Raw genomic sequence first — 21,472 nt, forward strand, 5'->3', positions numbered from 1 at the left:
GAGAGAGAGAGAGAGAGAGAGAGAGAGAGAGAGCCATGTGCACGATACTCCGAAGCCCTTTTTGAACAAAAGCGTGTTGTGGACCTAGAAGCCTTCTTCAACACCCTAATATATGAATCAATTGGAATGATTAGTGTGTGATGAGCCAACATGCCTTTTTGAACAAATGTTGATTGCCGTTTAGTTTAGAGACCAAGAGGCAGCCTTCCAACAAGAATCAAACTTTAATACACATATCAATTGCAAGAAGCTCGTGAACCTTGGACGAGTGACTTATATATGGACTAATTGACCCCCTCTTCCCCCCCACGCACATATGCTAAGCATGCGATACATGACACAAACAATGTTGAAAATGCATTTAAAACTAGAGAGGGATTCGAATACCTGCCCATTTTCGTCTCCTTTGCTCTAAATGCACGAACAGCGATGATGATGATGCGCCAATGAGCAAGACCATGGAAGGAGGAGGCCCATCTCTGATACACTTGTACATGGGAACCGATAGCAGATTTTCGTGCAAAAGTGGGGTTTGACATTCGCTTTCCAACTACCCTTTTCAGAAGAAGAATCGTGGACCGTATCCTCGCAAGGGTTTTTTTTCCCCGTTTGGGTTTCTCTGCCTGCATGTTCTGAATGGTGGAACAGGAAACACAAAGGGTGGCCATGCAAATGAAACTTCCTAAGCGCACACGAAGGGGCTTGTTGCTGACTCTGCAATCACGAGGGCTCGTCATTTGATTCGTGATGCTGTGCTATGCACCAGTTCTCTGATGGCGGCATGTTTTACAAGAAGATCAGGTCTCTATTCTCCCCTCTATCTAGCCATTGTACTGCGCCACTGTAATTTCTTTTCTCAGTTGTTTCCAGTCAGTGCGTGCGTGGTTGTGTGGGAAGGAAGGGCGGTTGGGGGAGGGAATGTCCTCCTGGATTCAAGTCAGATAATGCATTGTTCCCTCTTGTTGAGTTTGAGGGCGTACCGAACTTTCTCTCTTTATATATATATATATGTGTGTGTGTGTGTGTGCTCACGCACCTCACATTCCTATGTGTACATTTATACGGACATACATGCATGCATGACACATACATATATCTAGTGAACAAAGGTGGTGATCACTCTAACCAAGCTAGCATCCAATTCATAAACCCGTCCCTTTATTTCTCAAGTATTGCCGTAAAGCCTCTTTTGAGCACGTTCTACATTGTAATAGAGCATGTTTTCTTCTACTTTTTTCGTTGTAATTCATCCCAAACAGATTGTATTCAGGAAGAATGCTCATTGTCCGGGTCCCTACTCTTCCCTCCCCGAAAATTGATGGATATTGGCAGGACTTTTGTGTGTGCTGTAGTGGGCTCCACAGCTGTGCCTCTGCCACTGGTCCGAGAGAGTTGTTGAGTTTCCACAAATCCAGTTCGGTGCCATTGCGATGTCTCCCATCAGGAAGGTGTTTGCCTCACATGCCTCACATCCCTCTCAAAGCAAGGCCGGTGACTGGTTTGCATGTTTTTGGAGGCTAATAGTCACATGCCATGGTCTCCCACTGGCTAGCACCTGAATCTTCCAATACAAGATGAAAACAAAAGCAAAACATATGCTGAATTTGATGTCCCTTCTCAGAACAAGAGAGCTTTCTTGGCTTAGAGCACATGATGGACAACCATGGACAGCCCATAGCATTCCCACATCAGCCCGGGACAGCCCTGTAACTCCATCTTCCACTTGTCTAGCTCACAAAGAAAATTGACCAGCCTTGAGGGGCTGTTTTCAGCAGTCGACCAGCTCTCAGTAGCCACAGGAGAAGTCGACCAGCAGAAGCTTACATGCCAGAAGGTCTCCGATCAGCAGGGGATGTCTCCCACACAAATCGACCAACTCTTATGTGTTGGGAATAAAGTCCCAGTTTCGCCTCCGGACCTTGATCATCGCGTAGCTCTTTTCGAGAGCTTCGCGGCCATATATTTACTTGTACATTTGGCCCCCATTTGGGCCTTGTAACGGCATTCTTTGTATTTGGTCCGCCGGGCGCCCCATAAGTTGGGCGCCCGCCCATACCCTTGTATTACTATAAATACGAGGTCTCCCTTGAGCCTCATCAAGACAATCAAGATATTCTTGAGCATTGTGTGAGTTCTCTCTATCTCTCTCACTCTCACTCTTCTCTATCTCCTCTGCACTTCCTTGGCTGCAAGCTCTTGTGTTTGAGTCATTCTCCTCCAACAACTGGTATCAGAGCCATGGAGGGAAGCTGTATGCAGAAGCTATGGAGTTAGAGGTGTCTTCCACCAATTGACTACGGGATCGTCTGCGTTTTTTGCGTCAAACACCTCCCTTCTATCATCAATCTGGTGCGTTTTTTTTAGAGTGCTGCTCTTTTTTTTTTTAAACGCAGGAGACTGTTTTGCTGTTTTTCTTGCTCTTCCCTCTCCTGCGTTTTCTGCTCCACCCCTGCTGCCCTTCTGCTGCGTTTTTCCTCTCCCTTGCTGCCCCCCTTCTGCTGCGTTTTTCCTCTCCCTTGCTGCCCCCCTTTGCTGCGTTTCTGCTGCTGCGCTGCTGCAATCAGCAGCGTTTTGCTGCCTTGTTCTCTGCCTTCTGTACGGCTGCCATCAGCAGCAGCCAACGCTGCTGCCAGCAGCCCCACGACCACCAGCAGCAGCTAGGGCTGCAGCCAGCAGCCCCACGACCACCAGCAGCAGCCAACACTGCAGCCAGCAGCCCCAAGGCCACCAGCAAGCAGTCCGGGCTGCAGCCAGCAGCCCCACGGCCACTAGCAGCAGCCGACGTCGCCTCCAGCAGCCAGGATCTTCGAGCAACCCTCAAAAGACAGCAACATACTGCCCCTCGGGTTTACATCGACATTCGGTGATACTCTTCCGCCGTCTCCTTCACTTGAAGTTGTTTCATCAATCTACGAGCATCCTACATTCAACCCATATCTGGTACATAACATCTTGCTATTGCTTACTTTCTGAAGTGTCAGTTTGATAAGTCATGGCGTCTACAAGTGATCTTAAGGGTCTACTAGAGATTAAGAAGTTTGCAGGCACTGGGTTTGATCTTTGGAAGGTGAGGATTCAGAATATCCTCTATCTGCGGGAATGTGATACTGCACTTGAGCAGTTCAAACCCGCTGCTATGACAGATGATGAATGGGGAATCCTGAACAGAAAGGCCGTTGCCTATCTCCAGATGGCTGTTGCTGATGAGGTTCTTGTAGACCTCAAAGGGCTGACAACAGCCTATGCCGTTTGGGAGAAGCTGAGAAGCACCTATGAGATCACCACGCCAGTGAACCAGGTACATCTCATCAGGAAACTCATGAATATGCAACTTGATGATTCTAAGAATGCAGTAGAGCATATTACTACTTTCACAGGGGTGCTTAATCAGATGCAGGATTCTGGATTGCCTGCTTTTGATGATAAGTTGAAAGCTATCTTTTTGCTCACTACTTTGCCTGACTCTTGGGAAACACTTGTGGTGTCACTTGGGACAAATCCCAACCTAACTTTTGATGGAGTCAGGGGTGCTATTCTCAATGAAGATATCCGGAGGAAGACCTCAGAGACTAGCGGTTCTGCAAATGTCTCACGAGGGAGGACGACCAAGCGGGGAAATACTACTACCAATTCAAAGGGTAGAAGCAAGAGCAAGGGCCAGCAATCTGATGTTACATGCTACCAGTGTGGTCGTAAAGGCCACAAGAAGCCAGATTGCAAGTTTTACAAGATGGAGCAAGACCGGAAGAAGAAATCCAGTTATTCAAATGACAAAAAGAAGGAAAAAGAGAGTAATTCCAGCAAAGCAGAAGAGTTCGAAAAGGACAAGAGCAAGGCCAATGTGGCCTCTGGTGTTGTCATAGAGGAACTGTCTGACTCAGATGATGTGCTATGTGTTTTTTCTGCTAATGCTCTTGATGTTCATAACTTGCATGTCACAGAACCAGATGTTATTCATGCCTTGATGTATGAATCTGATGTGCTTTCACAGACTTGGATTATTGACACGGGTGCCTCTTTTCATGTAACTCCTATCAAGGAGTGTTTTGCAACTTTCACTGCAGGCTCCCGAGGAAAGGTGTTCTTGGGGAATGATCATGCTTGCAATATTGAAGGTATGGGCACCGTGAATTTGACTTTGCAGGATGGTAGTGAGTTTGTGCTGCCAAATGTGAGGTATGTGCCTGGTTTGAAAACCAGTCTCCTGTCTGTGGGCCAGCTTGATGCCTTGGGATACACGGCCATATTTGGAAATGGCACATGGAAATTGACCAAAGGCACAAGGCTGATTTCAAAAGGATGCAAGAAAGGAACATTATATAGCCTTCATGGTCAGGCTTTGTCTGGTAAGTTTATTGCTTTTGCAGAGGTACGCTCCCACATGGAGCTTTGGCATAAGAGACTTGGCCACATGAGCCATAAGGGTCTCTCCATTTTGTCCTCCTTGAACAAGTTTGATGCAAAAGGAAGCAAGCTTGATTTTTGTAATGATTGCTTGTATGGGAAACAGAATAGGAGTTCTTACTCCTCTCGTGCCTCTCGCAAGGCTGAAAAGTTGGACTTGGTCCACTCTGACATATGCAGCATGCCCATTAAATCTAAAGGTGGTTCAAAGTACTTTGTGTCTTTTGTGGATGATCACTCACGAAAAGTATGGATCACTTTGTTGAAATCTAAGGATGATGCTTTTGCTGCATTTCAAAAGTTTTATGCATTTGTTCATACTCAAACAGGAGTGAAGATTAAATGCTTACGCACTGACAATGGGGGTGAGTTTGTTAGTACTAAATTTCAGAAATTTTGTGATGATAATGGCATTAAGAGGGAACTTACACCCCCCTATAGCCCCTCTTCAAATGGTGTGGCTGAAAGGTATAATCGTACACTGTGTGAAAGAGTTCGATGCATGCTGTCCACAGCTAATCTCTCTCAGGATTTTTGGGGAGAAGCCTTGAAAACTGCAGTTCATGTTTGCAATCGATCTCCACACACAGCTTTGAAAGGTGGAATCCCTGAGGAGTTTTGGTCTGGCAAACCGTCCTCATATGCCCACTTACGCATCTTTGGTTGTGATGCATATGTGCATATCCGCAAGGAAGACCGGAACAAGCTTGATGCTAAGTCCGAGAAGGGCACCTTCGTTGGCTACGGTGATGAAGGTGAGATGGGCTACCGTGTGTGGTTGCCATCAACCAACAAAGTGGTTCGCAGCCGGGATGTTGTATTTTATGAGGCAAAGCTGCTCCGTAATGTTTGTGCCTCTCATGGTGATCAGAAAAAGGTCAAATTTCAGCAAGGGCAGCCACCCATTGATGCTGAAAATGAGCCCCAGGATGCTTCACAAAGGGCTGAACATAATGAGTCCGTGATATTTGAGCCAGAAGAGGTTGGACAGCCGCTTCATGCTCCTGGAGGTGTAGGGCAGCAACCCCTATATGCTGAAAATCAGGCTGTTCGTGAAAACCCGCAGCCTTTTGATGCTGAAATTATGATTCCTCCCGATATTGACCCCCAACCAGCCAATGATCATTGGGTACGGAGGTCTACTCGTTTTCGGAGGGAACCTCAGCGTTTTGATCCCTCTTTACAACATGTTTTGCTTACAGATGAGGGTGAGCCTCTTACTTTCAAAGAGGCTAAGTCTTGTGAACTCCGAAACAAGTGGGAGCATGCTATGCAGGAGGAGATTAAGTCTCTACATGCAAATGACACTTGGGACTTGGTTGAGTTGCCCAAAGGAAGGAAGGCTATTCCTAACAAGTGATGTGGAGAAAACCTGAATTAGGGTTAGAGTTCATTCATGGGAGACATACACAGAGAAGCAAGGGAGAGAGAGAGAGAGAGAGAGTTGTGGGGATAAGTCAACTCATGAAAAGCATGAGTGTGTGACTCCCCTATCACACATGTATATTGCACTAGTACACATAGTGCACTTAGTACATTAAAAGTACTAAGTGTACTATGTACTATAACTTATGGGCTTGTACACACTATAAGGGTGGGCATAACGCCTTTACCCCAACAACCTCCCACTTAAAGGCAAAGTGCCCTTAAGTAAAGGAAAAGAAAAAATCAGCATGTACATGATAATATACAAGGCCATATCAAGGCTGAAACTGGCCTCATCCAATGCCCATCAAGTGTCTGCAATGAGCAAACCGCTCCGGAGGCAAACTCTTCGTCAACAGATCAGCCGGGTTGTCATCCGTATGAATCTTAACAAGCTGAATTTGCTTGTTCTCTATCACTTCTCTGATGAAGTGATACTTCACATCCACATGCTTCGTCTTTGCATGAAAAACAGGGTTCTTTGCCAACTGAATGGCACTCTGACTGTCACAATGCAACAATGGAATATCCCCTGTATAGCCCAAATCAACCACTAACCGAGATAGCCATAATGCCTCCTTGCAAGCCTCTGTGGCTGCAATATACTCGGCCTCTGTAGTAGATAAGGCTGTGCACTTCTGCATCCTGGATATCCATGACACAGCACCTCCTGTGAATGTAAATACATAACCGGTAGTAGACTTCCGGTTATCTGGATGACCGGCATAATCCGAATCCGTGTAACCATGCACTAATGCATCCTGTTTGCCAAAGCAAATGCACAAATCCTGTGTGCTTTCAGGTATCTCATGACACCTTTCACTGCTTCCCAATGCTTCTTGCCAGGGTTGGCCATGTATCTAGAAACCACTCCCACTGCAAATGCAATGTCCGGCCTAGTAGCAACCATGGCATACATGAGACTGCCACAAGCTGAAGCATACGGAATCTTGGCCATATCAGCCCTGTCACTATCCGACTGTGGGCTGTCCATAGCACTGAGTTTCACATATGGAGGCAAAGGAGTACTAGCTTTCTTCCCCCCGTCCATATTGAACCTCTGCAAGACTTTGCCAATGTATTCCTTCTGAGACAAATACAACACATGCTGATTTCTGTCCCGAAGTATCCGCATACCCAAGATGTGATTTGCATCACCCAAATCCTTCATATCAAAGGTTTGATGCAGCCTTTGCTTCAAAGCATCCATCTCTTTACGAGATTTCCCGGCAATCAACATATCATCAACATACAAGATGAGAATCAATAGACTGCCATCCAAAGCTTTCTTGGTGTACAAGCAGTGATCTATGTCACTTCTCCTGAATTTCTGAGATTTCTTGAATGTATCAAATTTATGATACCATTCCCTTGGTGCCTGTTTGAGCCCATAAAGACTCTTTTTCAGCTTGCATACAAGCTTCTCCTTTCCACTCACTGCATAACCCTCTGGCTGCTGCATATATATCTCCTCATGGAGATCACCGTGAAGAAAAGCAGTCTTCACATCCATCTGAATCAAGTCCAGATCATCATGCGCAACCAAAGCCAACACAGCTCTAAGTGTGGTCATTTTGACCACTGGAGAGAAGATCTCATCAAAGTCCACACCATATTCCTGCTTGAAGCCCTTAGCCACTAACCTGGCTTTGTATCTTGGCTTTGCATCTGATGCAACTTTGAGCCTGTATACCCACTTGCATGGCAAAACCTTCTTGCCTGCAGGCAAATGCACCAATTTCCATGTTCCATTTTTATGCAGAGAATCCATCTCTGACTTCATGGCACGCTCCCATAGAGCCTTGTCTGCCCTCTGTAAAGCCTCTTTATAACATGAGGGCTCTCCACAGTCAGTAAGCATCAAATAGTCAACCCCTGGAACAAACCTGTCAGGGGCTCTGGAGGGTCTAGTGGACCTCCGTACCCAATGACCATCATTTGCAGGTTGCTGTCCAGCCTGCATATCACCCATTGGTGGCTCCTGTTCCATGCCATAAGGCTGAAATATCATGCCCGGTATCTCCTCTAACTGTGGTATATCCATAGGGATATCTTCTGCCATCTCTGGCTGTCCATTTGGACCATTTTCAGCACCATTTAAGGGCTGGTTTTCCTGCTGTAATGGCTGATTTACAGCCCTTTGTTGTTGTCCATGATGTCCATCATCATCAAAAATGACTCTGCCAGGCTCCTGTTGCCTTGCAGGCTCCTTATACATGCATGTTTCATCAAAAATGACATCATTGCTGCGTATGATCTTTCTATTCATGGGATCCCAAAGTCTATACCCCATTTCACCTCTGTCACCATATCCTAGGAATATGCATTTATGAGACTTAGGATCAAGTTTGGTGCGCATTTCCCTGCGTATGTGCACGTACGCAACGCAACCAAACACTCTCAAGTGCTTGTATGACGGAGGCTTCCCTGTCCATACTTCTTCTGGCACTTTCCCACCAAGCCTCGTGTTAGGTGACCTGTTTATAAGGTGAACGGCTGTCATAACAGCTTCAGCCCAAAAACCATGAGGTAGTGCAGCATGTGACAACATAGAACGGACCTTCTCTTGTATGGTCCTGTTCATCCTCTCTGCTGTCCCGTTTTGTGGAGGATCATAAGGAGTAGAGAGCTCCCTCTTGATGCCTTTAGCATCACAAAAGTCCTGGAACTGTTTGGACATATACTCTCCACCATTGTCGGAACGCAAAGCCTTCAGTGTTTTGCCAGTTTGATTCTCAACAAGAGCAACAAACTTCTCAAACACTGAGAATGTATCACTCTTCAAACGAAGAGGATAAACCCACACCTTGCGTGTGGCATCATCAATAAAAGACACAAAATATTTTGCCCCTCCCAAAGAAAGCTGAGGCATCTCACATACATCTGTATGCACAAGCTCTAACTGAGCATCTTTCTGTCCAAGAGCTTTCTTGTGGGGGCACTGTAGTTGCCTACCATATATACAATGCTCACAAAACTGAAAACTTGAAAACTTTAGAGAAGGCAAGTAACCCAAACGAGACAATTGCTCCATTCCCTTGACACTCATGTGTCCCAACCGGCTATGCCACATAGAAATTTCCGGCAGCTCGGTTGCATTTACATTAGCATGGTGACAAACACCTGCATGCATAAAATAAAGAGTGTCCACCTTAGAGCCTCTGGCAACAACCAGTGAGCCCTTACTAATTTTCCACTTTCCACGACCAAATGTGGTAACATAATCAGCATCATCAAGCTGTCCAGTAGAAAGCAGATTCTTCTTGATCTCAGGCACATGCCTGACATCATGGAGCATAAGCTGTGAGCCATCTGAAAATACAAGCCTCACATCACCTCTGCCAAGTATCTTGCATGCATGGTTATCACCCAAATAAACCACTCCTTCATTGCCAGCAGTGTACCTGACAAACAAGTCTCTGCAACCTGTGACATGAAAGGAGGCACCTGAATCAATGATCCATGAGTGCATACCATGACCACCTGTAAGAAGTGAATGGGCATCAAGTGAAGAAGTAAATAGGACCTCATCCTCACTGCCACCTGCATGTGACACATTGATTTCTTCAATCTTGACTCCACTTTTGCCCTTTGGCTTTACATCTTTGGCTTCATCCTTCTCTTTGTCTTTGCCTTTTCCCTTTTATTTTTGATCATTTTTCCATTTGTAGCATTGCTTTTTGATGTGTCCCTTCTTGCCACAATAATGGCATTCCAAATCCTTTTTGGAGCGAGACTTGCTCCTTCCCCTTTCTTGGCTTTTCCCCCTTTGCTGGGATCTCCCACGTGCATTCATTGCATTGGACTTTCCAACAGAGTTGTTTTTCCTGTTCATCTCTTCTTGAAGAAGAGCACCCTCAACATCTGCATATGACAGCATAGCATTCGAATTGCTAGTGGCTGTCCTGAATGTGTCCCAACTCTCTGGCAAAGTGCATAACAAAAAAGTGGCTTTGAACTCATCGTCCATTGCCAACTTTTGATTAATGACTTGGCTGACAATACCATTAAACTCATTGAGATGGGCTGTCATAGAAGCCCCTTCCTTCATCTGAAGACCTATGAGTTTCTTCAACCAATACACTTTGCTTGAGGCACTTTGTTGGGCATACAAGTCCTGCAATCTCTGCCACATTCCCCAAGCTGTGTTCTCTTCACGAATGCTGAAAAGTAATGAGTCTGACACAGACAACATGATAGTAGATCTTGCCAGCTCATCCATATCTTCCCACTCTTCAGCTGTAAGAGAAGCGGGCATCACACCCCTTTCTTTGATAGGCTTGTGCTGCTTTTTCTGGAGCAACACATTGTAGCACTGGGTTTGCCAAATATCATAATTATGCGAGCCTTCAAGCTTCTTGATGTGAAGCAATGAAGAGCTCTCACCTGTGGTTGCCATAGCAAAATGCAACCTGTAATGCCTGACTCCCTGCAAATGTGCAAACACTGCACCAAAAGATGTGCAAACACTGCACCCAAAGCACACAAAGTGCTCACAAATGTTCTCCCAAGCTTTATCTCCCACTGCGGAAGCAAGAATGCAACTTTTCTCCCACTTTATGTGATGAAAACACCAAAATCTGGTTGCTGCAGATTTTGGACAGCACCTTAAATGTGCTCTTTTGCCCTTCCAAAGTACTGTACAACAGTACTAAGCGCTCACCAATGATGTACCAAACCTGTACCGGCAATTTCAGCAGCTGAAATTGAACCTTTTGGTCACTCAAAACAGTGTACAGCCATGACAAAACATGCACAAAGCTGTGCCAAATCTGTACCAGCAGGTACAATAGCAATAAATGCTCTCCTGGCTGTCCAAATGAGTGAAAATCAGATTTTTACAGTCACGAACACTGCATAAAACAGTCCCGAACAGAAATTGGGCAAAAGCCCCTTGACTGCAAGCTGATTTCTGAGGATTCAAGGCATAAATGTCTTGCCTGCTGCTTTGCCAAGCTCAACAAGCATACAAACTTGAAAAGCCCCTTGATTTGAGATCAATTTCTGATCATGCATGGTACATTGACGCACATGAAGGCATCCAGAGTGTTCACGATGCTTCCCCCTGGCCACATATACATCAAATACATGAAAGCCCCTTGATTTACAGGCACATTGAGTGCTTGTAAGGCATCAGCACATTATCCACAGCATCAAATGCGATTGCCTGCATGCAAATCAACTCAATCGGCACAAAAGCCCCTTGATTTGCACTGCAATTTGCTGCGATTTTGCCCGAATGTGCGATTTCTCACATCATACAGCATGTATGAATGCTTAATTGCACAAATATATTAAAAGCCCCAAATTTCGACATCCAATTTCCTGCAAATTGATCCTGATTTGACCAATTTCCTGCAAATTTATCCTGATTGTGACCAATGTCACCCAATTTTGCCAATTTTGCTCAAAAATTGAGCAATTGGGCACCTGTACCTGCTCAATTGATAATTGTACCTGCTCAATTGCAAGTCCCAAAAAAAAATTGAAGCAAAATACCTTTCAAATTTCTGATTTTTCTCTTCAATTTGCAGGCTGTTGCAGGAAAAGAGGGGTTGATGCTGATGCTGATGCTGATGCAGAAAGCTATTGCTGCCTATTGCTCTCTTCTGCTTGTGAGGGGTGATCTGTAGACGAGGACGGCATCACAAGGGTCCATTTAGCACAGCTTCCCTTCGCTAATCTTGCCATAGCCCGATTGCTAGTGGCTGTCTGTGAGATGGATTCGAAGGAGTCAGCCGCCAGTTCTCCAGCGAGCGAAAGGGCCCCCTGGAAGGGTTCTGCAGTTCTGCCTTCGCTTACTTGTCTAACGCCAGCCGACGACTTACTTCTTCGCTCGCCTTCGGCTGCTGCCTTCGCCCATGTGTGCTGTGCGCTTCGCTCAGCTTGCGGATGAGAATGTTTCGCCTAGCGCCAAGCCTTCGCTTGCGTTTCGATTGCCACACTCGCCTGGCTGCTGCCGACGCCTTGATTGTTTTACGCCGTGCGCATCTACGCCCAGCGCCCTAGCGCCAGCCTTCGCTTCGCTCGCCTCCACGCTCAAGCCTGCTTTCGCTCACGCTTCGCCTAGACTGCGAATGCTGCCTTGTGCCACGTGCTCGCCCAGCCTGAAGTCGACAGTCCTGTATTCGCCTTCTTCTCCTCCGTTCTCTTGCAAGCTTCTGGCTGCCTGCTGCGACTCTGATGTAAGCTGCTCACGCTATCGCTGTTTGTACTGCAGGAAGCCTGCTTCGCCTGCGTGTACACACCCAAGCCAGTCACTTGCTGCTAGCTCTGATACCAGTTGATGTGGAGAAAACCTGAATTAGGGTTAGAGTTCATTCATGGGAGACATACACAGAGAAGCAAGGGAGAGAGAGAGAGAGAGAGTTGTGGGGATAAGTCAACTCATGAAAAGCATGAGTGTGTGACTCCCCTATCACACATGTATATTGCACTAGTACACATAGTGCACTTAGTACATTAAAAGTACTAAGTGTACTATGTACTATAACTTATGGGCTTGTACACACTATAAGGGTGGGCATAACGCCTTTACCCCAACAACAAGTGGGTGTACAAAGTCAAGATAGTTGACGGCCAGCCTAAGTATAAAGCCCGCCTTGTTGCTAAGGGCTATGCTCAGAAGGAAGGGATTGATTTTCAGGAGGTCTTCTCTCCTGTGGTCAAAATGACCACCCTTCGTGTTTTGTTTGCTCTCACTGCTGTTTTGGATTTAGAACTGTATCAGATGGATGTAAAGACAGCTTTCTTACATGGTGATTTAGATGAAGAGCTGTATATGAAGCAGCCTGAAGGCTTTGTCATTCCTGGCAAAGAACATCTGGTTTGTAAGCTGAAGCGTAGTCTCTATGGGCTGAAACAAGCCCCGAGGCAGTGGTACAAAAAGTTTGATGCTTTCATGCTTAACCAAAAGTTTAATCGTAGCCATGCAGATCATTGCTTGTATACTAAAACTGATGCAGATGGCAGCCCAGTGATACTTGTGCTGTATGTTGATGACATGCTTCTTGCAGGGAAGAATAAGAGCATTTTGGAAGCTCTTAAGGACCAGCTGAAGTCAGCTTTTGCTATGAAGGACTTGGGTTCAGCTGAACATATTTTGGGTCTTCGGATTAGACGGGACAGAGCACAGAAGTTGCTTTTCCTCTCACAGGAGAAGTATATCCAGAAAGTCCTTGATAGATTTAACATGGCTGATTCTAAGCCTTTGGGTGCTCCATTGCAGCCCTATGTTAAACTATCCAAGGATGATTGCCCAAAAGATGATGATGCAGCCAGTACTATGCGTGGGATTCCTTATGCTTCTGCTTGTGGATCTCTTATGTATGCTATGGTTGCTACACGGCCAGACATTGCTCATTCAGTGGGAGTAGTCAGTCGTTTTATGTCCAACCCGGGCAAAGCACATTGGGATGCTATAAAGTCTATTTTGAGGTACTTGAAGGGGACACAGAAGAAATGCCTTATGTATGGTAAAGGTCCACTTGAGGTGCAGGGTTATTGTGATTCAGACATGGCAGGTGATTCTGATACCCGCAAGTCTACTAGTGGGTACATCTATACTCTTGCAGGTGGTGCTGTTTCTTGGTGCTCTAGACTCCAGAGGATAGTAGCACTTTCTACTACTGAGGCCGAGTACATCTCCGTCACAGAGGCTTCTAAGGAGGCCATTTGGTTAGCACGCCTTGTCACAGAGTTTGGATTGCCAGAGAGGGCTCCGGTCCTTGGTTGTGATAGCCAGAGTGCCATATACCTGGCTAAGAATGCCATGTTTCATGCTCGTACCAAACACATTGATGTACGGTACCACTTCATCAGACAGGTGCTAGATGATGGTTTGGTCAGTTTGGTCAAGATTGGCACTCGTGAGAACCCTGCAGATGCTCTCACCAAAAGTTTGCCAAAAGCACAGCTTGATATGTGTCTACAGCGGGTGGGAGTTACATAGCTTAGAGGAGCTTCACTGGCCTTTTAAGTGGGAGGTTGTTGGGAATAAAGTCCCAGTTTCGCCTCCGGACCTTGATCATCGCGTAGCTCTTTTCGAGAGCTTCGCGGCCATATATTTACTTGTACATTTGGCCCCCATTTGGGCCTTGTAACGGCATTCTTTGTATTTGGTCCGCCGGGCGTCCCATAAGTTGGGCGCCCGCCCATACCCTTGTATTACTATAAATACGAGGTCTCCCTTGAGCCTCATCAAGACAATCAAGATATTCTTGAGCATTGTGTGAGTTCTCTCTATCTCTCTCACTCTCACTCTTCTCTATCTCCTCTGCACTTCCTTGGCTGCAAGCTCTTGTGTTTGAGTCATTCTCCTCCAACATTATGCTCTTACAGATGCCCTAGCCAGCAGCTTTTCAGGGCTGTAAAGTTTAAACAGCCGGCCAGCAGTAGAGAAATCCCTAGAAGAAGTCAACCAACTTTCTCCTCATACTTGGTTGATTTTTGTCGTGGTGGATGGCGGTAGAAGGCTCTTGATCTGGTCGACTAGCTCTCCCATGCACCAGAAAAGCATGCGCCTATCCAAACTCGAGTTCCTTCCGAGTAATAGAGTCTCTCCGCCGATAATAATTCAGGCATGTGCTTTTTAGGTCCTAGGTCTAGGAGGGGGTGCCTACTTCAGATGACTCAAATCAGGTCCAGGGCCCACCTGTTGGCTGCCACATGTATTAAAATAGTCTTGCCCAGTGTTAAATGACCTATAAGTTGTCCGGTCACTATAAGTGAGTGTGAACCTGCACTAATAAATATGAGTATGTGAAATCATAAAGTTGTAAATTGGGTTTTTAGGGACACTTACCACCTGCAAATCACATGTAGACCACCTGTTAGTCCCAAGCAGGTGTGCACATACATGTCCACAAGGTGCCTAGGTGTCCGCGGCCCCATGGACAACACAGGGAGTAATCTCAAGCATTGTCTAGGCAAACAAGGCAAGTCATCTAAATATTAAATCAAAGTCATGCACACACATGAGTGCAGCTAGACTGGAATAAACACCGATCTGCTCAGTTGTATCAAGTAAAGTGTTCAGGGCTTCCTGATCTTTCCGAAATAAATTCAGAAGATCGCCAGGATAGCTAGTCACGGAAAATCATATCACGTCAGGCTCCATGAGCCATACATATACACCATGTCAAGCTCCACAAGCCATACATGTACTATCATGTCAGGCTCCATGAGCCATACATGTACCGTCTTGTTAGGCTGCATATGCCATACAAACACACCATGTTAGGCTCCACAAGCCATACATGTATGTCATGTCAGGTTCCATATGCCACACATGATGTCACATGCACTCTGCATTGTAGTGCATGTTGACAAGGTGGCTCATCTTCATTAGTGCAACATTGTACAATGCGAGCACCCTTTAGGATTATATTTGTCGTATGCCGTGACCCCATTATAATCCTCAGTCCAAGATATGTCAGGCACGAGCTACTTAGGTCGTTCCTCAACCATAGTAAGTGACTCAGTTAGTCAAGTCCCTTAACCCACTTGGAGAGAATCATTCATGCATGTAGAGTCTGTAGAAACCTTAGGGTTTGCATTAGAAAACATTCTGCATATTGCATATCATTCATCTCATATGCACGTAGATCACGTTGACCATTGCAGAAGCCTTGAAATATCATCTGATATTTTTAGGATATTTATTAGCATTTATCTGACATTTTTTTCATTTTTTCCAGCATTATTTCAGCATTTAATACCATTATTTTATTCATCATAAACAAGTCGTGTAGCAAACATGCTACAATCGGCCAGCTTCACAGCCAACCGACCAGCACTTGTGAGCATATAAATGGGTTTGCTTTTGCACCATTCCAATCATCTAGCATCAAGTGTTTCAGCCATTAGCCTATTGGAGCATCAACGCATGAGCATCTAGGAGCATACAATCAAAACGCACCAGCCTGCATTCAGCCAAGGAAGAAGCGCTACAGATCCTGCGTTTTCAGCCTTGAAGTAGTTTTCAGCATTGCATAACATCAGTGTTTTGTTACAGCCCCTTGGGTGAAGGTAACATGCATGCATACATTCATTTTCAGTATATATTCATAGCCTAGAACAGTCCCAATCAGCCCCTTCTCTCAGCCTCATATTTGCAGCCTTCCTACATTCCATTGGAAGAGTGCATAGGCTTGAGATCGGTCATCATTGGTGCTTCTACAATCATGTACAGTTCAGCCCGACTCTTGGTTCTCCGAGATCTTGCGTTTGGCTTATCGTTAGTCCAAAGTCATTCTCTTCAAAGTAATAAAAGCAAATACTATTCCGGTAACGGGATAGGGGGCCCTTGAGTGGGTAATTCGAGACCCCATACGGTGTACAATTCTCTCTCTCTCTCTCTCTCTCTCTCTCTCTCTTAAAGTTTGAAGTCATAAAAGTGGATTGCTAAACTCGTGAAACTCAGGATACAGAAGGTGGTGTGAGACTTGTGTGACAGGATCCTTAATTACGAATACTTTCGTTGCATGTTACATTGGTATCAGATTTAGCTTATCCACACACACCGCATCCTAGCGTGAGGGCATCCTTGGATGGTCAGATTGCTTTCCGGCACGACGACCAATTTTAGCATCATATCCACAGAGGAGAGTACACATCAGCATCAGTAGGAAGACGTCTCCCCCGAAGGAGACCTTGCTCTTCCACCTACTACAGATACCATAGCTCTACTCCGAGCTCAGAACGAGCTTCTCATGGAGCATCTCCAACTCTTGGAGGCAACAGCAGCAAAACCCACACCTCGAGTTACCCCCGACTTTGTCACTCTCTTCTTCCATACGGAACAACAAAGACGAGAGGATGAGGCCGGACAGTGGGAAGAAAAAGCAGATAGACAAGACTATGAGGAAGCCCAATGCAGGATCGACGAAGACCGGCGTTAGGCTGAACTCGTTGCTCGGGAGCACCAATGAGAGCTCGATCGAGAGCGCATGTTACTCGGACACCAAAGCGAGAAGGAGGCCATACTGTTGGTGGAAGGTTGGGGATTTCGAGCGTGTGATCTATAGCTAGAAGGTGTCTTGGATTATCCCATAAGTGGAAGCATGGGAAGTTGAAGAGCCATATATAGGCTAGAGTGGCACCTTGTCATAATCATCTCCTCTGGCCGGTTTTTTGGAAGGCAGCTCACCGGGAGATGGGAGCCCGGTGGAGGGATGCTGCAGTGCCTGTTGCGGGTGTTCGTGGAGCTCGATGGTGATGCGTCTCCTACGTGCGTTAGTCTTCCGTTGCGCATTCTGACATGGTATTAGAGGTCGGGCGCGTGTGGTCCTGGGCGGCTCAGGCGTGTGTGGTCCTGGGGGCGACCCCCTCGCGCCTAGGTGGCTTGCGGAGCTCGAATCGAGGGAGGGTGTTGGAAGGTTGGCGATTTCGAGCGTGTGATCTATGGCTAGAAGGTGCCTTGGATTATCCAATAAGTGGAAGCATGGGAAGTTGAAGAGCCATATATAGCATAGTGACAGGGGGACGGCGGGACGCCCACGTGGGACGTGGGAATGCCGTCCCGATTATCTGCAGGTGCGGGACGGAGGCGGGACGGCCCAGGGGACGGGACGGAGGGGACGTGACAAGGGGACGGGCGTCCCCGTCGGGGGGGGGGGGGACGGCAGGACATTGTCAGCCGGGGATGGGGGGACGTCTGCAACGGCGCAACGGCTACAAAAATCTAGCCGTTTTTTTTTCGGGCAACGGCTACTAGCCGTTGGCGGCTGGCCGTTTGAGAGTTTGAGAGAGAGAGAGAGAGAGAGAGAGAGCTGCCATATGCTATATAATGGGCTTATGCTACTCCTCTTCTACTCATTGCTCAAGCCTTCCATGATGTATCTCTAGGCTCTCCACCATCTCCCTCTCCTACTCAAGCTTTCCTCTCCACTATCTCCCTCTCCTACTCCACCACCTTCCTCTCCACCCTCTCCTACTAGACTACTTCAATCTTCCCTCTACCTCTTCTCCTACTCTACCCTCTAAGCTCTCTCCACCATCTTCTACTAGACTACTTCAATCTTCCCTCTACCTCTTCTCCTACTCTACCCTCTAAGCTCTCTCCACTCTCTTCTACTAGACTACTACTAAGTTACTAACTATTCATGGCATCCTCTTCTCGTGCGGGCGGTAGGAGTAGAACGGATGGGTGGTCATGGTGGGATGAGGTCAACTTCGAGCCTCCTACTCATGTGGGGGGTGCACGTCCATGGACATGCAAGCTTTGCCCATATAAGCGTGTGGGTGGGGCCAATAGGGTGAGGGCCCATTTGTTACATGAGCCCGGTCATGAGGTGAAATTTTGTGAGCGGGTCACACCGGAGATAAGAAAGGAGCTTCTTGCAAAGCTTGCCGCCCATCAAGCTTTGAATGCAAGCCAAAGGGTGCGTGGAGTGGATCCCAACACTTATGTCACTCCAACCCAAACATCAGGTTCTACATCGGGTGGTGGTGCATCTTCATCTACCCCTCTACCACGTCCTCCTCGTGGCACTACTCGTGGCTTCACACAAGCCGCTTTCTCAATGCCGCAACCTAGTTCACCCTCTCTCTCTCGTCGGCAAAGTACTCTTGAGGGGAGTTGGGATCCCAAAAAGAAGGAGGAGGTTGATGCCGCGGTGGCCCGCTTCTTTTTTCATGACCACATTGCTTTTCGTGTGGCACGGTACGTATTTCACTCACATGATTTCATCATCATGTCTCACGAGTCACGATTCACGGGTCACCATTTTGCCATTCTAATTACTTACCCTCTTTTTTTTTGAAATGATAAATAGGTCCGACTACTTCAAAACGATGGTGAAGAAGATTGGCGAGTACGGTCCTCACTACACACCTCCATCCTCCGAAACCTTGCGGACCACTATGCTTGACAAGGAGAAACGCCTTGTTGAGCAAGCGGCGGCAAACACAAAGAGACAATGGGCACATTGTCTCAATAATCTTTTGAAAGATATTGGGAAATTGTCATGGATTGAATCGGTGATTGATGATGCATGTGCAATTGTGACCTTCATCAACAATCACACATACCTTCGATCCGAGTTTGGGAAGAGGTCCACAAAGGTTCTTCTCAAGTACTCGGACACTCACTTTGCATACAACTTTCTTATGTTGCATCGCTTGAAGGATTGTCAGGGTGCCGTGCGGCAACTATTCATCAGCGATGAGTTTTGCTCCTCATCTTTTGCACGTACACAGGTAGGGATTTCATGCAAGAAAAAGGTCGACGATGCTGATTTTTGGGAGGACCTCAAGCGCACTGACGCCATGGTGCATCCCATTGTCCACTTGCTCAGGATTGTTGATGCTATGCAGCCATGCATCGGCAAAGTATATGAAGCCATGGACTAGATGATAGCGAGTCTTGAGAAGCTTGAGCCAGACGTAGATAGATATGAGGAGATCCACTCGCTTTGTGTGGCGAGATGGAGCTCATATTCCTCTCCTTTACATGCAGCTGCTTTTATGGTGGACCCAGAATTTCAGGGAAAAGGGCTGGAGGGTGATAAAGAGGTGAGCAACGGTTGGAGACTCATCTTGGATCGCCTCACGCCGGATGCAGAAATCAGGAGCAAAATTAGAGACCAGCTCTCTAATTTTCAAGGCTCATATGGATGTGCAGATGTGCAGCAAGACAGATTCAAGGTTGGTGCAGCATTATGGTGGGAGGACTTCGGATCAGATGGACCAGAGCTACAACAGTTGGCGATCCGGATCTTGATCCAGTCCGTTAGCTCTTCTTGCCTAGAGCAATTATGGTCCTCCTACAGTCACATTTCATTAAAGAAAAGAAATCGGCTTGGGGTGGAAAGAGCTAATGATCTTGTCTTCATTAGCGCAAACTTGCGCATGCTTGGCAAGAGTGCAAGATGCAATGCCGATACTTTTACACAGTGGGAGATGGAACAAGAGGAGGCAGCTACAACTATTGCACAGGAGGGTGGGACAGATGGTTCTCATCATGAGCCTTCATCGGATGACACAACCCCCATCCACACTTCACGCACTCATGATCATGAGGCTAGCACCTCTCTTATTGGGAGCGCAGAGTATGAGAGCGAGTGACTTATATTTTGTATCGCCTAGGCCCCAACATCTTTTGAGTATATCTATTTAATGTTATCAACTTTAAAGTCTTTCTTTTCCGACTTTGCAAGTCTTGACTCTTGACTCTTGCACCTCGTAGCGTAATTTAATTTTAAATGTAATGTGTATCATGATTCATAACTTTTGGAGTTAGAAAGCTTGTCGTTATTGATTGATTAATCTTGATTCTTTACTCCTCTAAAATTAACAATTTTGAGTGCCGTCCCCACCCCCCGTCCCCATTCCCTACCTTTGGCCGTCCCCGTCTCCCGTCCCCGTCCCCTGGTAACTATGATATATAGGCTAGAGTGGCACCTTGTCATAATCATCTCCTCCGGGAGGTAGCTCACTGGGAGATGGGAGCCAGGTGGAGGGATGCTGCAGTGCCCGTTGGGGGTGTTCGTGGAGCTCGATGGTGATGCATCTCCTACGTGCGTTAGTCTTCCGCTGCGCATTCTGACACATACATCTGAGGTATCAGCACTGGCTAGCACCTGAATCTTCCAATACAAGTTGAAAACAAAAGCAAAACATATGCTGAATTTGATGTCCCTTCTCGGAACAAGAGAGCTTTCCCGGCTTAGAGCACATGCAAGACAACCATGGACAACCCATAGCATTCACACATTAGCCCGGGATAGCCCTGTAACTCCATCTTCCACTTGTTTGGCTCACATAGCAAATTGACTAGCTTTGAGGGGCTATTTTCAGCAGTCGACCAGCTCTTAGTAGCCATAGGAGAAGTCGATTAGTAGAAGTTTACATGCCGGAAGGTCTCCGATCAGTAGAGGATATCTCCCAGACAAATCGACCAACTTTTATGCTCTTCCAGATGCCCTGGCCAGCAGCTTTTCAAGGCTGTAAACAGCCGGCCAGCAGCAGAGAAATCTCTAGAAGAAGTTGGGCAGCTTTCTCTTCACTTGGTTGATTTCTGTCGTGGTGGATGGGGGTAGTAGAAGGCTCTAGATCTGGTCGACTAGCTCTCCATGCACCAGAAAAGCATGTGCCTGTCCAAACTCGAGTTCCTTCCCAGTAATAGAGTCTCTCCGCCAATAATAACTCAGGTGTGTGCTTTTTAGGTCCAGGAGGGGGTGCCTACTTGCAGATGACTCAAATTAGGTCCAGTGCCCGTCTTTTGGTTGCCACATGTATTAAAATGACTTATAAGTTGTTCGGTCACTTATAAGCGAGTGTGGATCTGCACTAATAAATATGAGTATGTGAAATCATAAAGCTGTAAATTGGGTTTTTAGGGACACTTACCACCTGCAAATCACATGCAGACCACTTCAGTCCCAAACAGGTGTGCACATACATGTCCACAAGGTGCCCAGGCGTCCTCGGCCCCATGGACAGCACAGGGAGTAATCTTAGGCATTGTCCAGGCAAACAAGACAAGTCATCCAAATATAAAATCAAAGTCATGCACATATATGAGTGCAGATAGACTGGAAGAAACACCCATTTGAAGAAACACCCATCTGCACCGTTGTATCAAGTAAAGTGTTCAGGGCTTCATGATCTCTCCGGAATCGTCCCAAAACATAAATTTAGA

General features: G+C 46.5%; 1 protein-coding gene across 2 annotated transcripts in view; it reads left to right on the plus strand.

The window, feature by feature from the left end:
* Positions 1–294: 294 nt before the first annotated feature.
* Positions 295–21,472, plus strand: part of LOC147614445 (uncharacterized) — an 80,685-nt gene continuing 59,507 nt past the window's right edge. The window contains exon 1 of one of the 2 annotated variants that reach the window (XM_086780456.1): positions 295–801. In XM_086780456.1, the coding sequence (XP_086636582.1) occupies positions 774–801 (28 nt within the window). In that variant the 5' untranslated portion in view covers positions 295–773. The remainder of the gene's footprint in view (positions 802–21,472) is intronic. The other variant, XM_086780455.1, reaches the window with a different exon arrangement.

The sequence above is a fragment of the Cibotium barometz genome, chromosome 42, assembly GCF_041138505.1.
Source record: "Cibotium barometz isolate CiBa-2024 chromosome 42, ASM4113850v1, whole genome shotgun sequence".
NCBI classification, from domain to species: domain Eukaryota; kingdom Viridiplantae; phylum Streptophyta; class Polypodiopsida; order Cyatheales; family Cibotiaceae; genus Cibotium; species Cibotium barometz.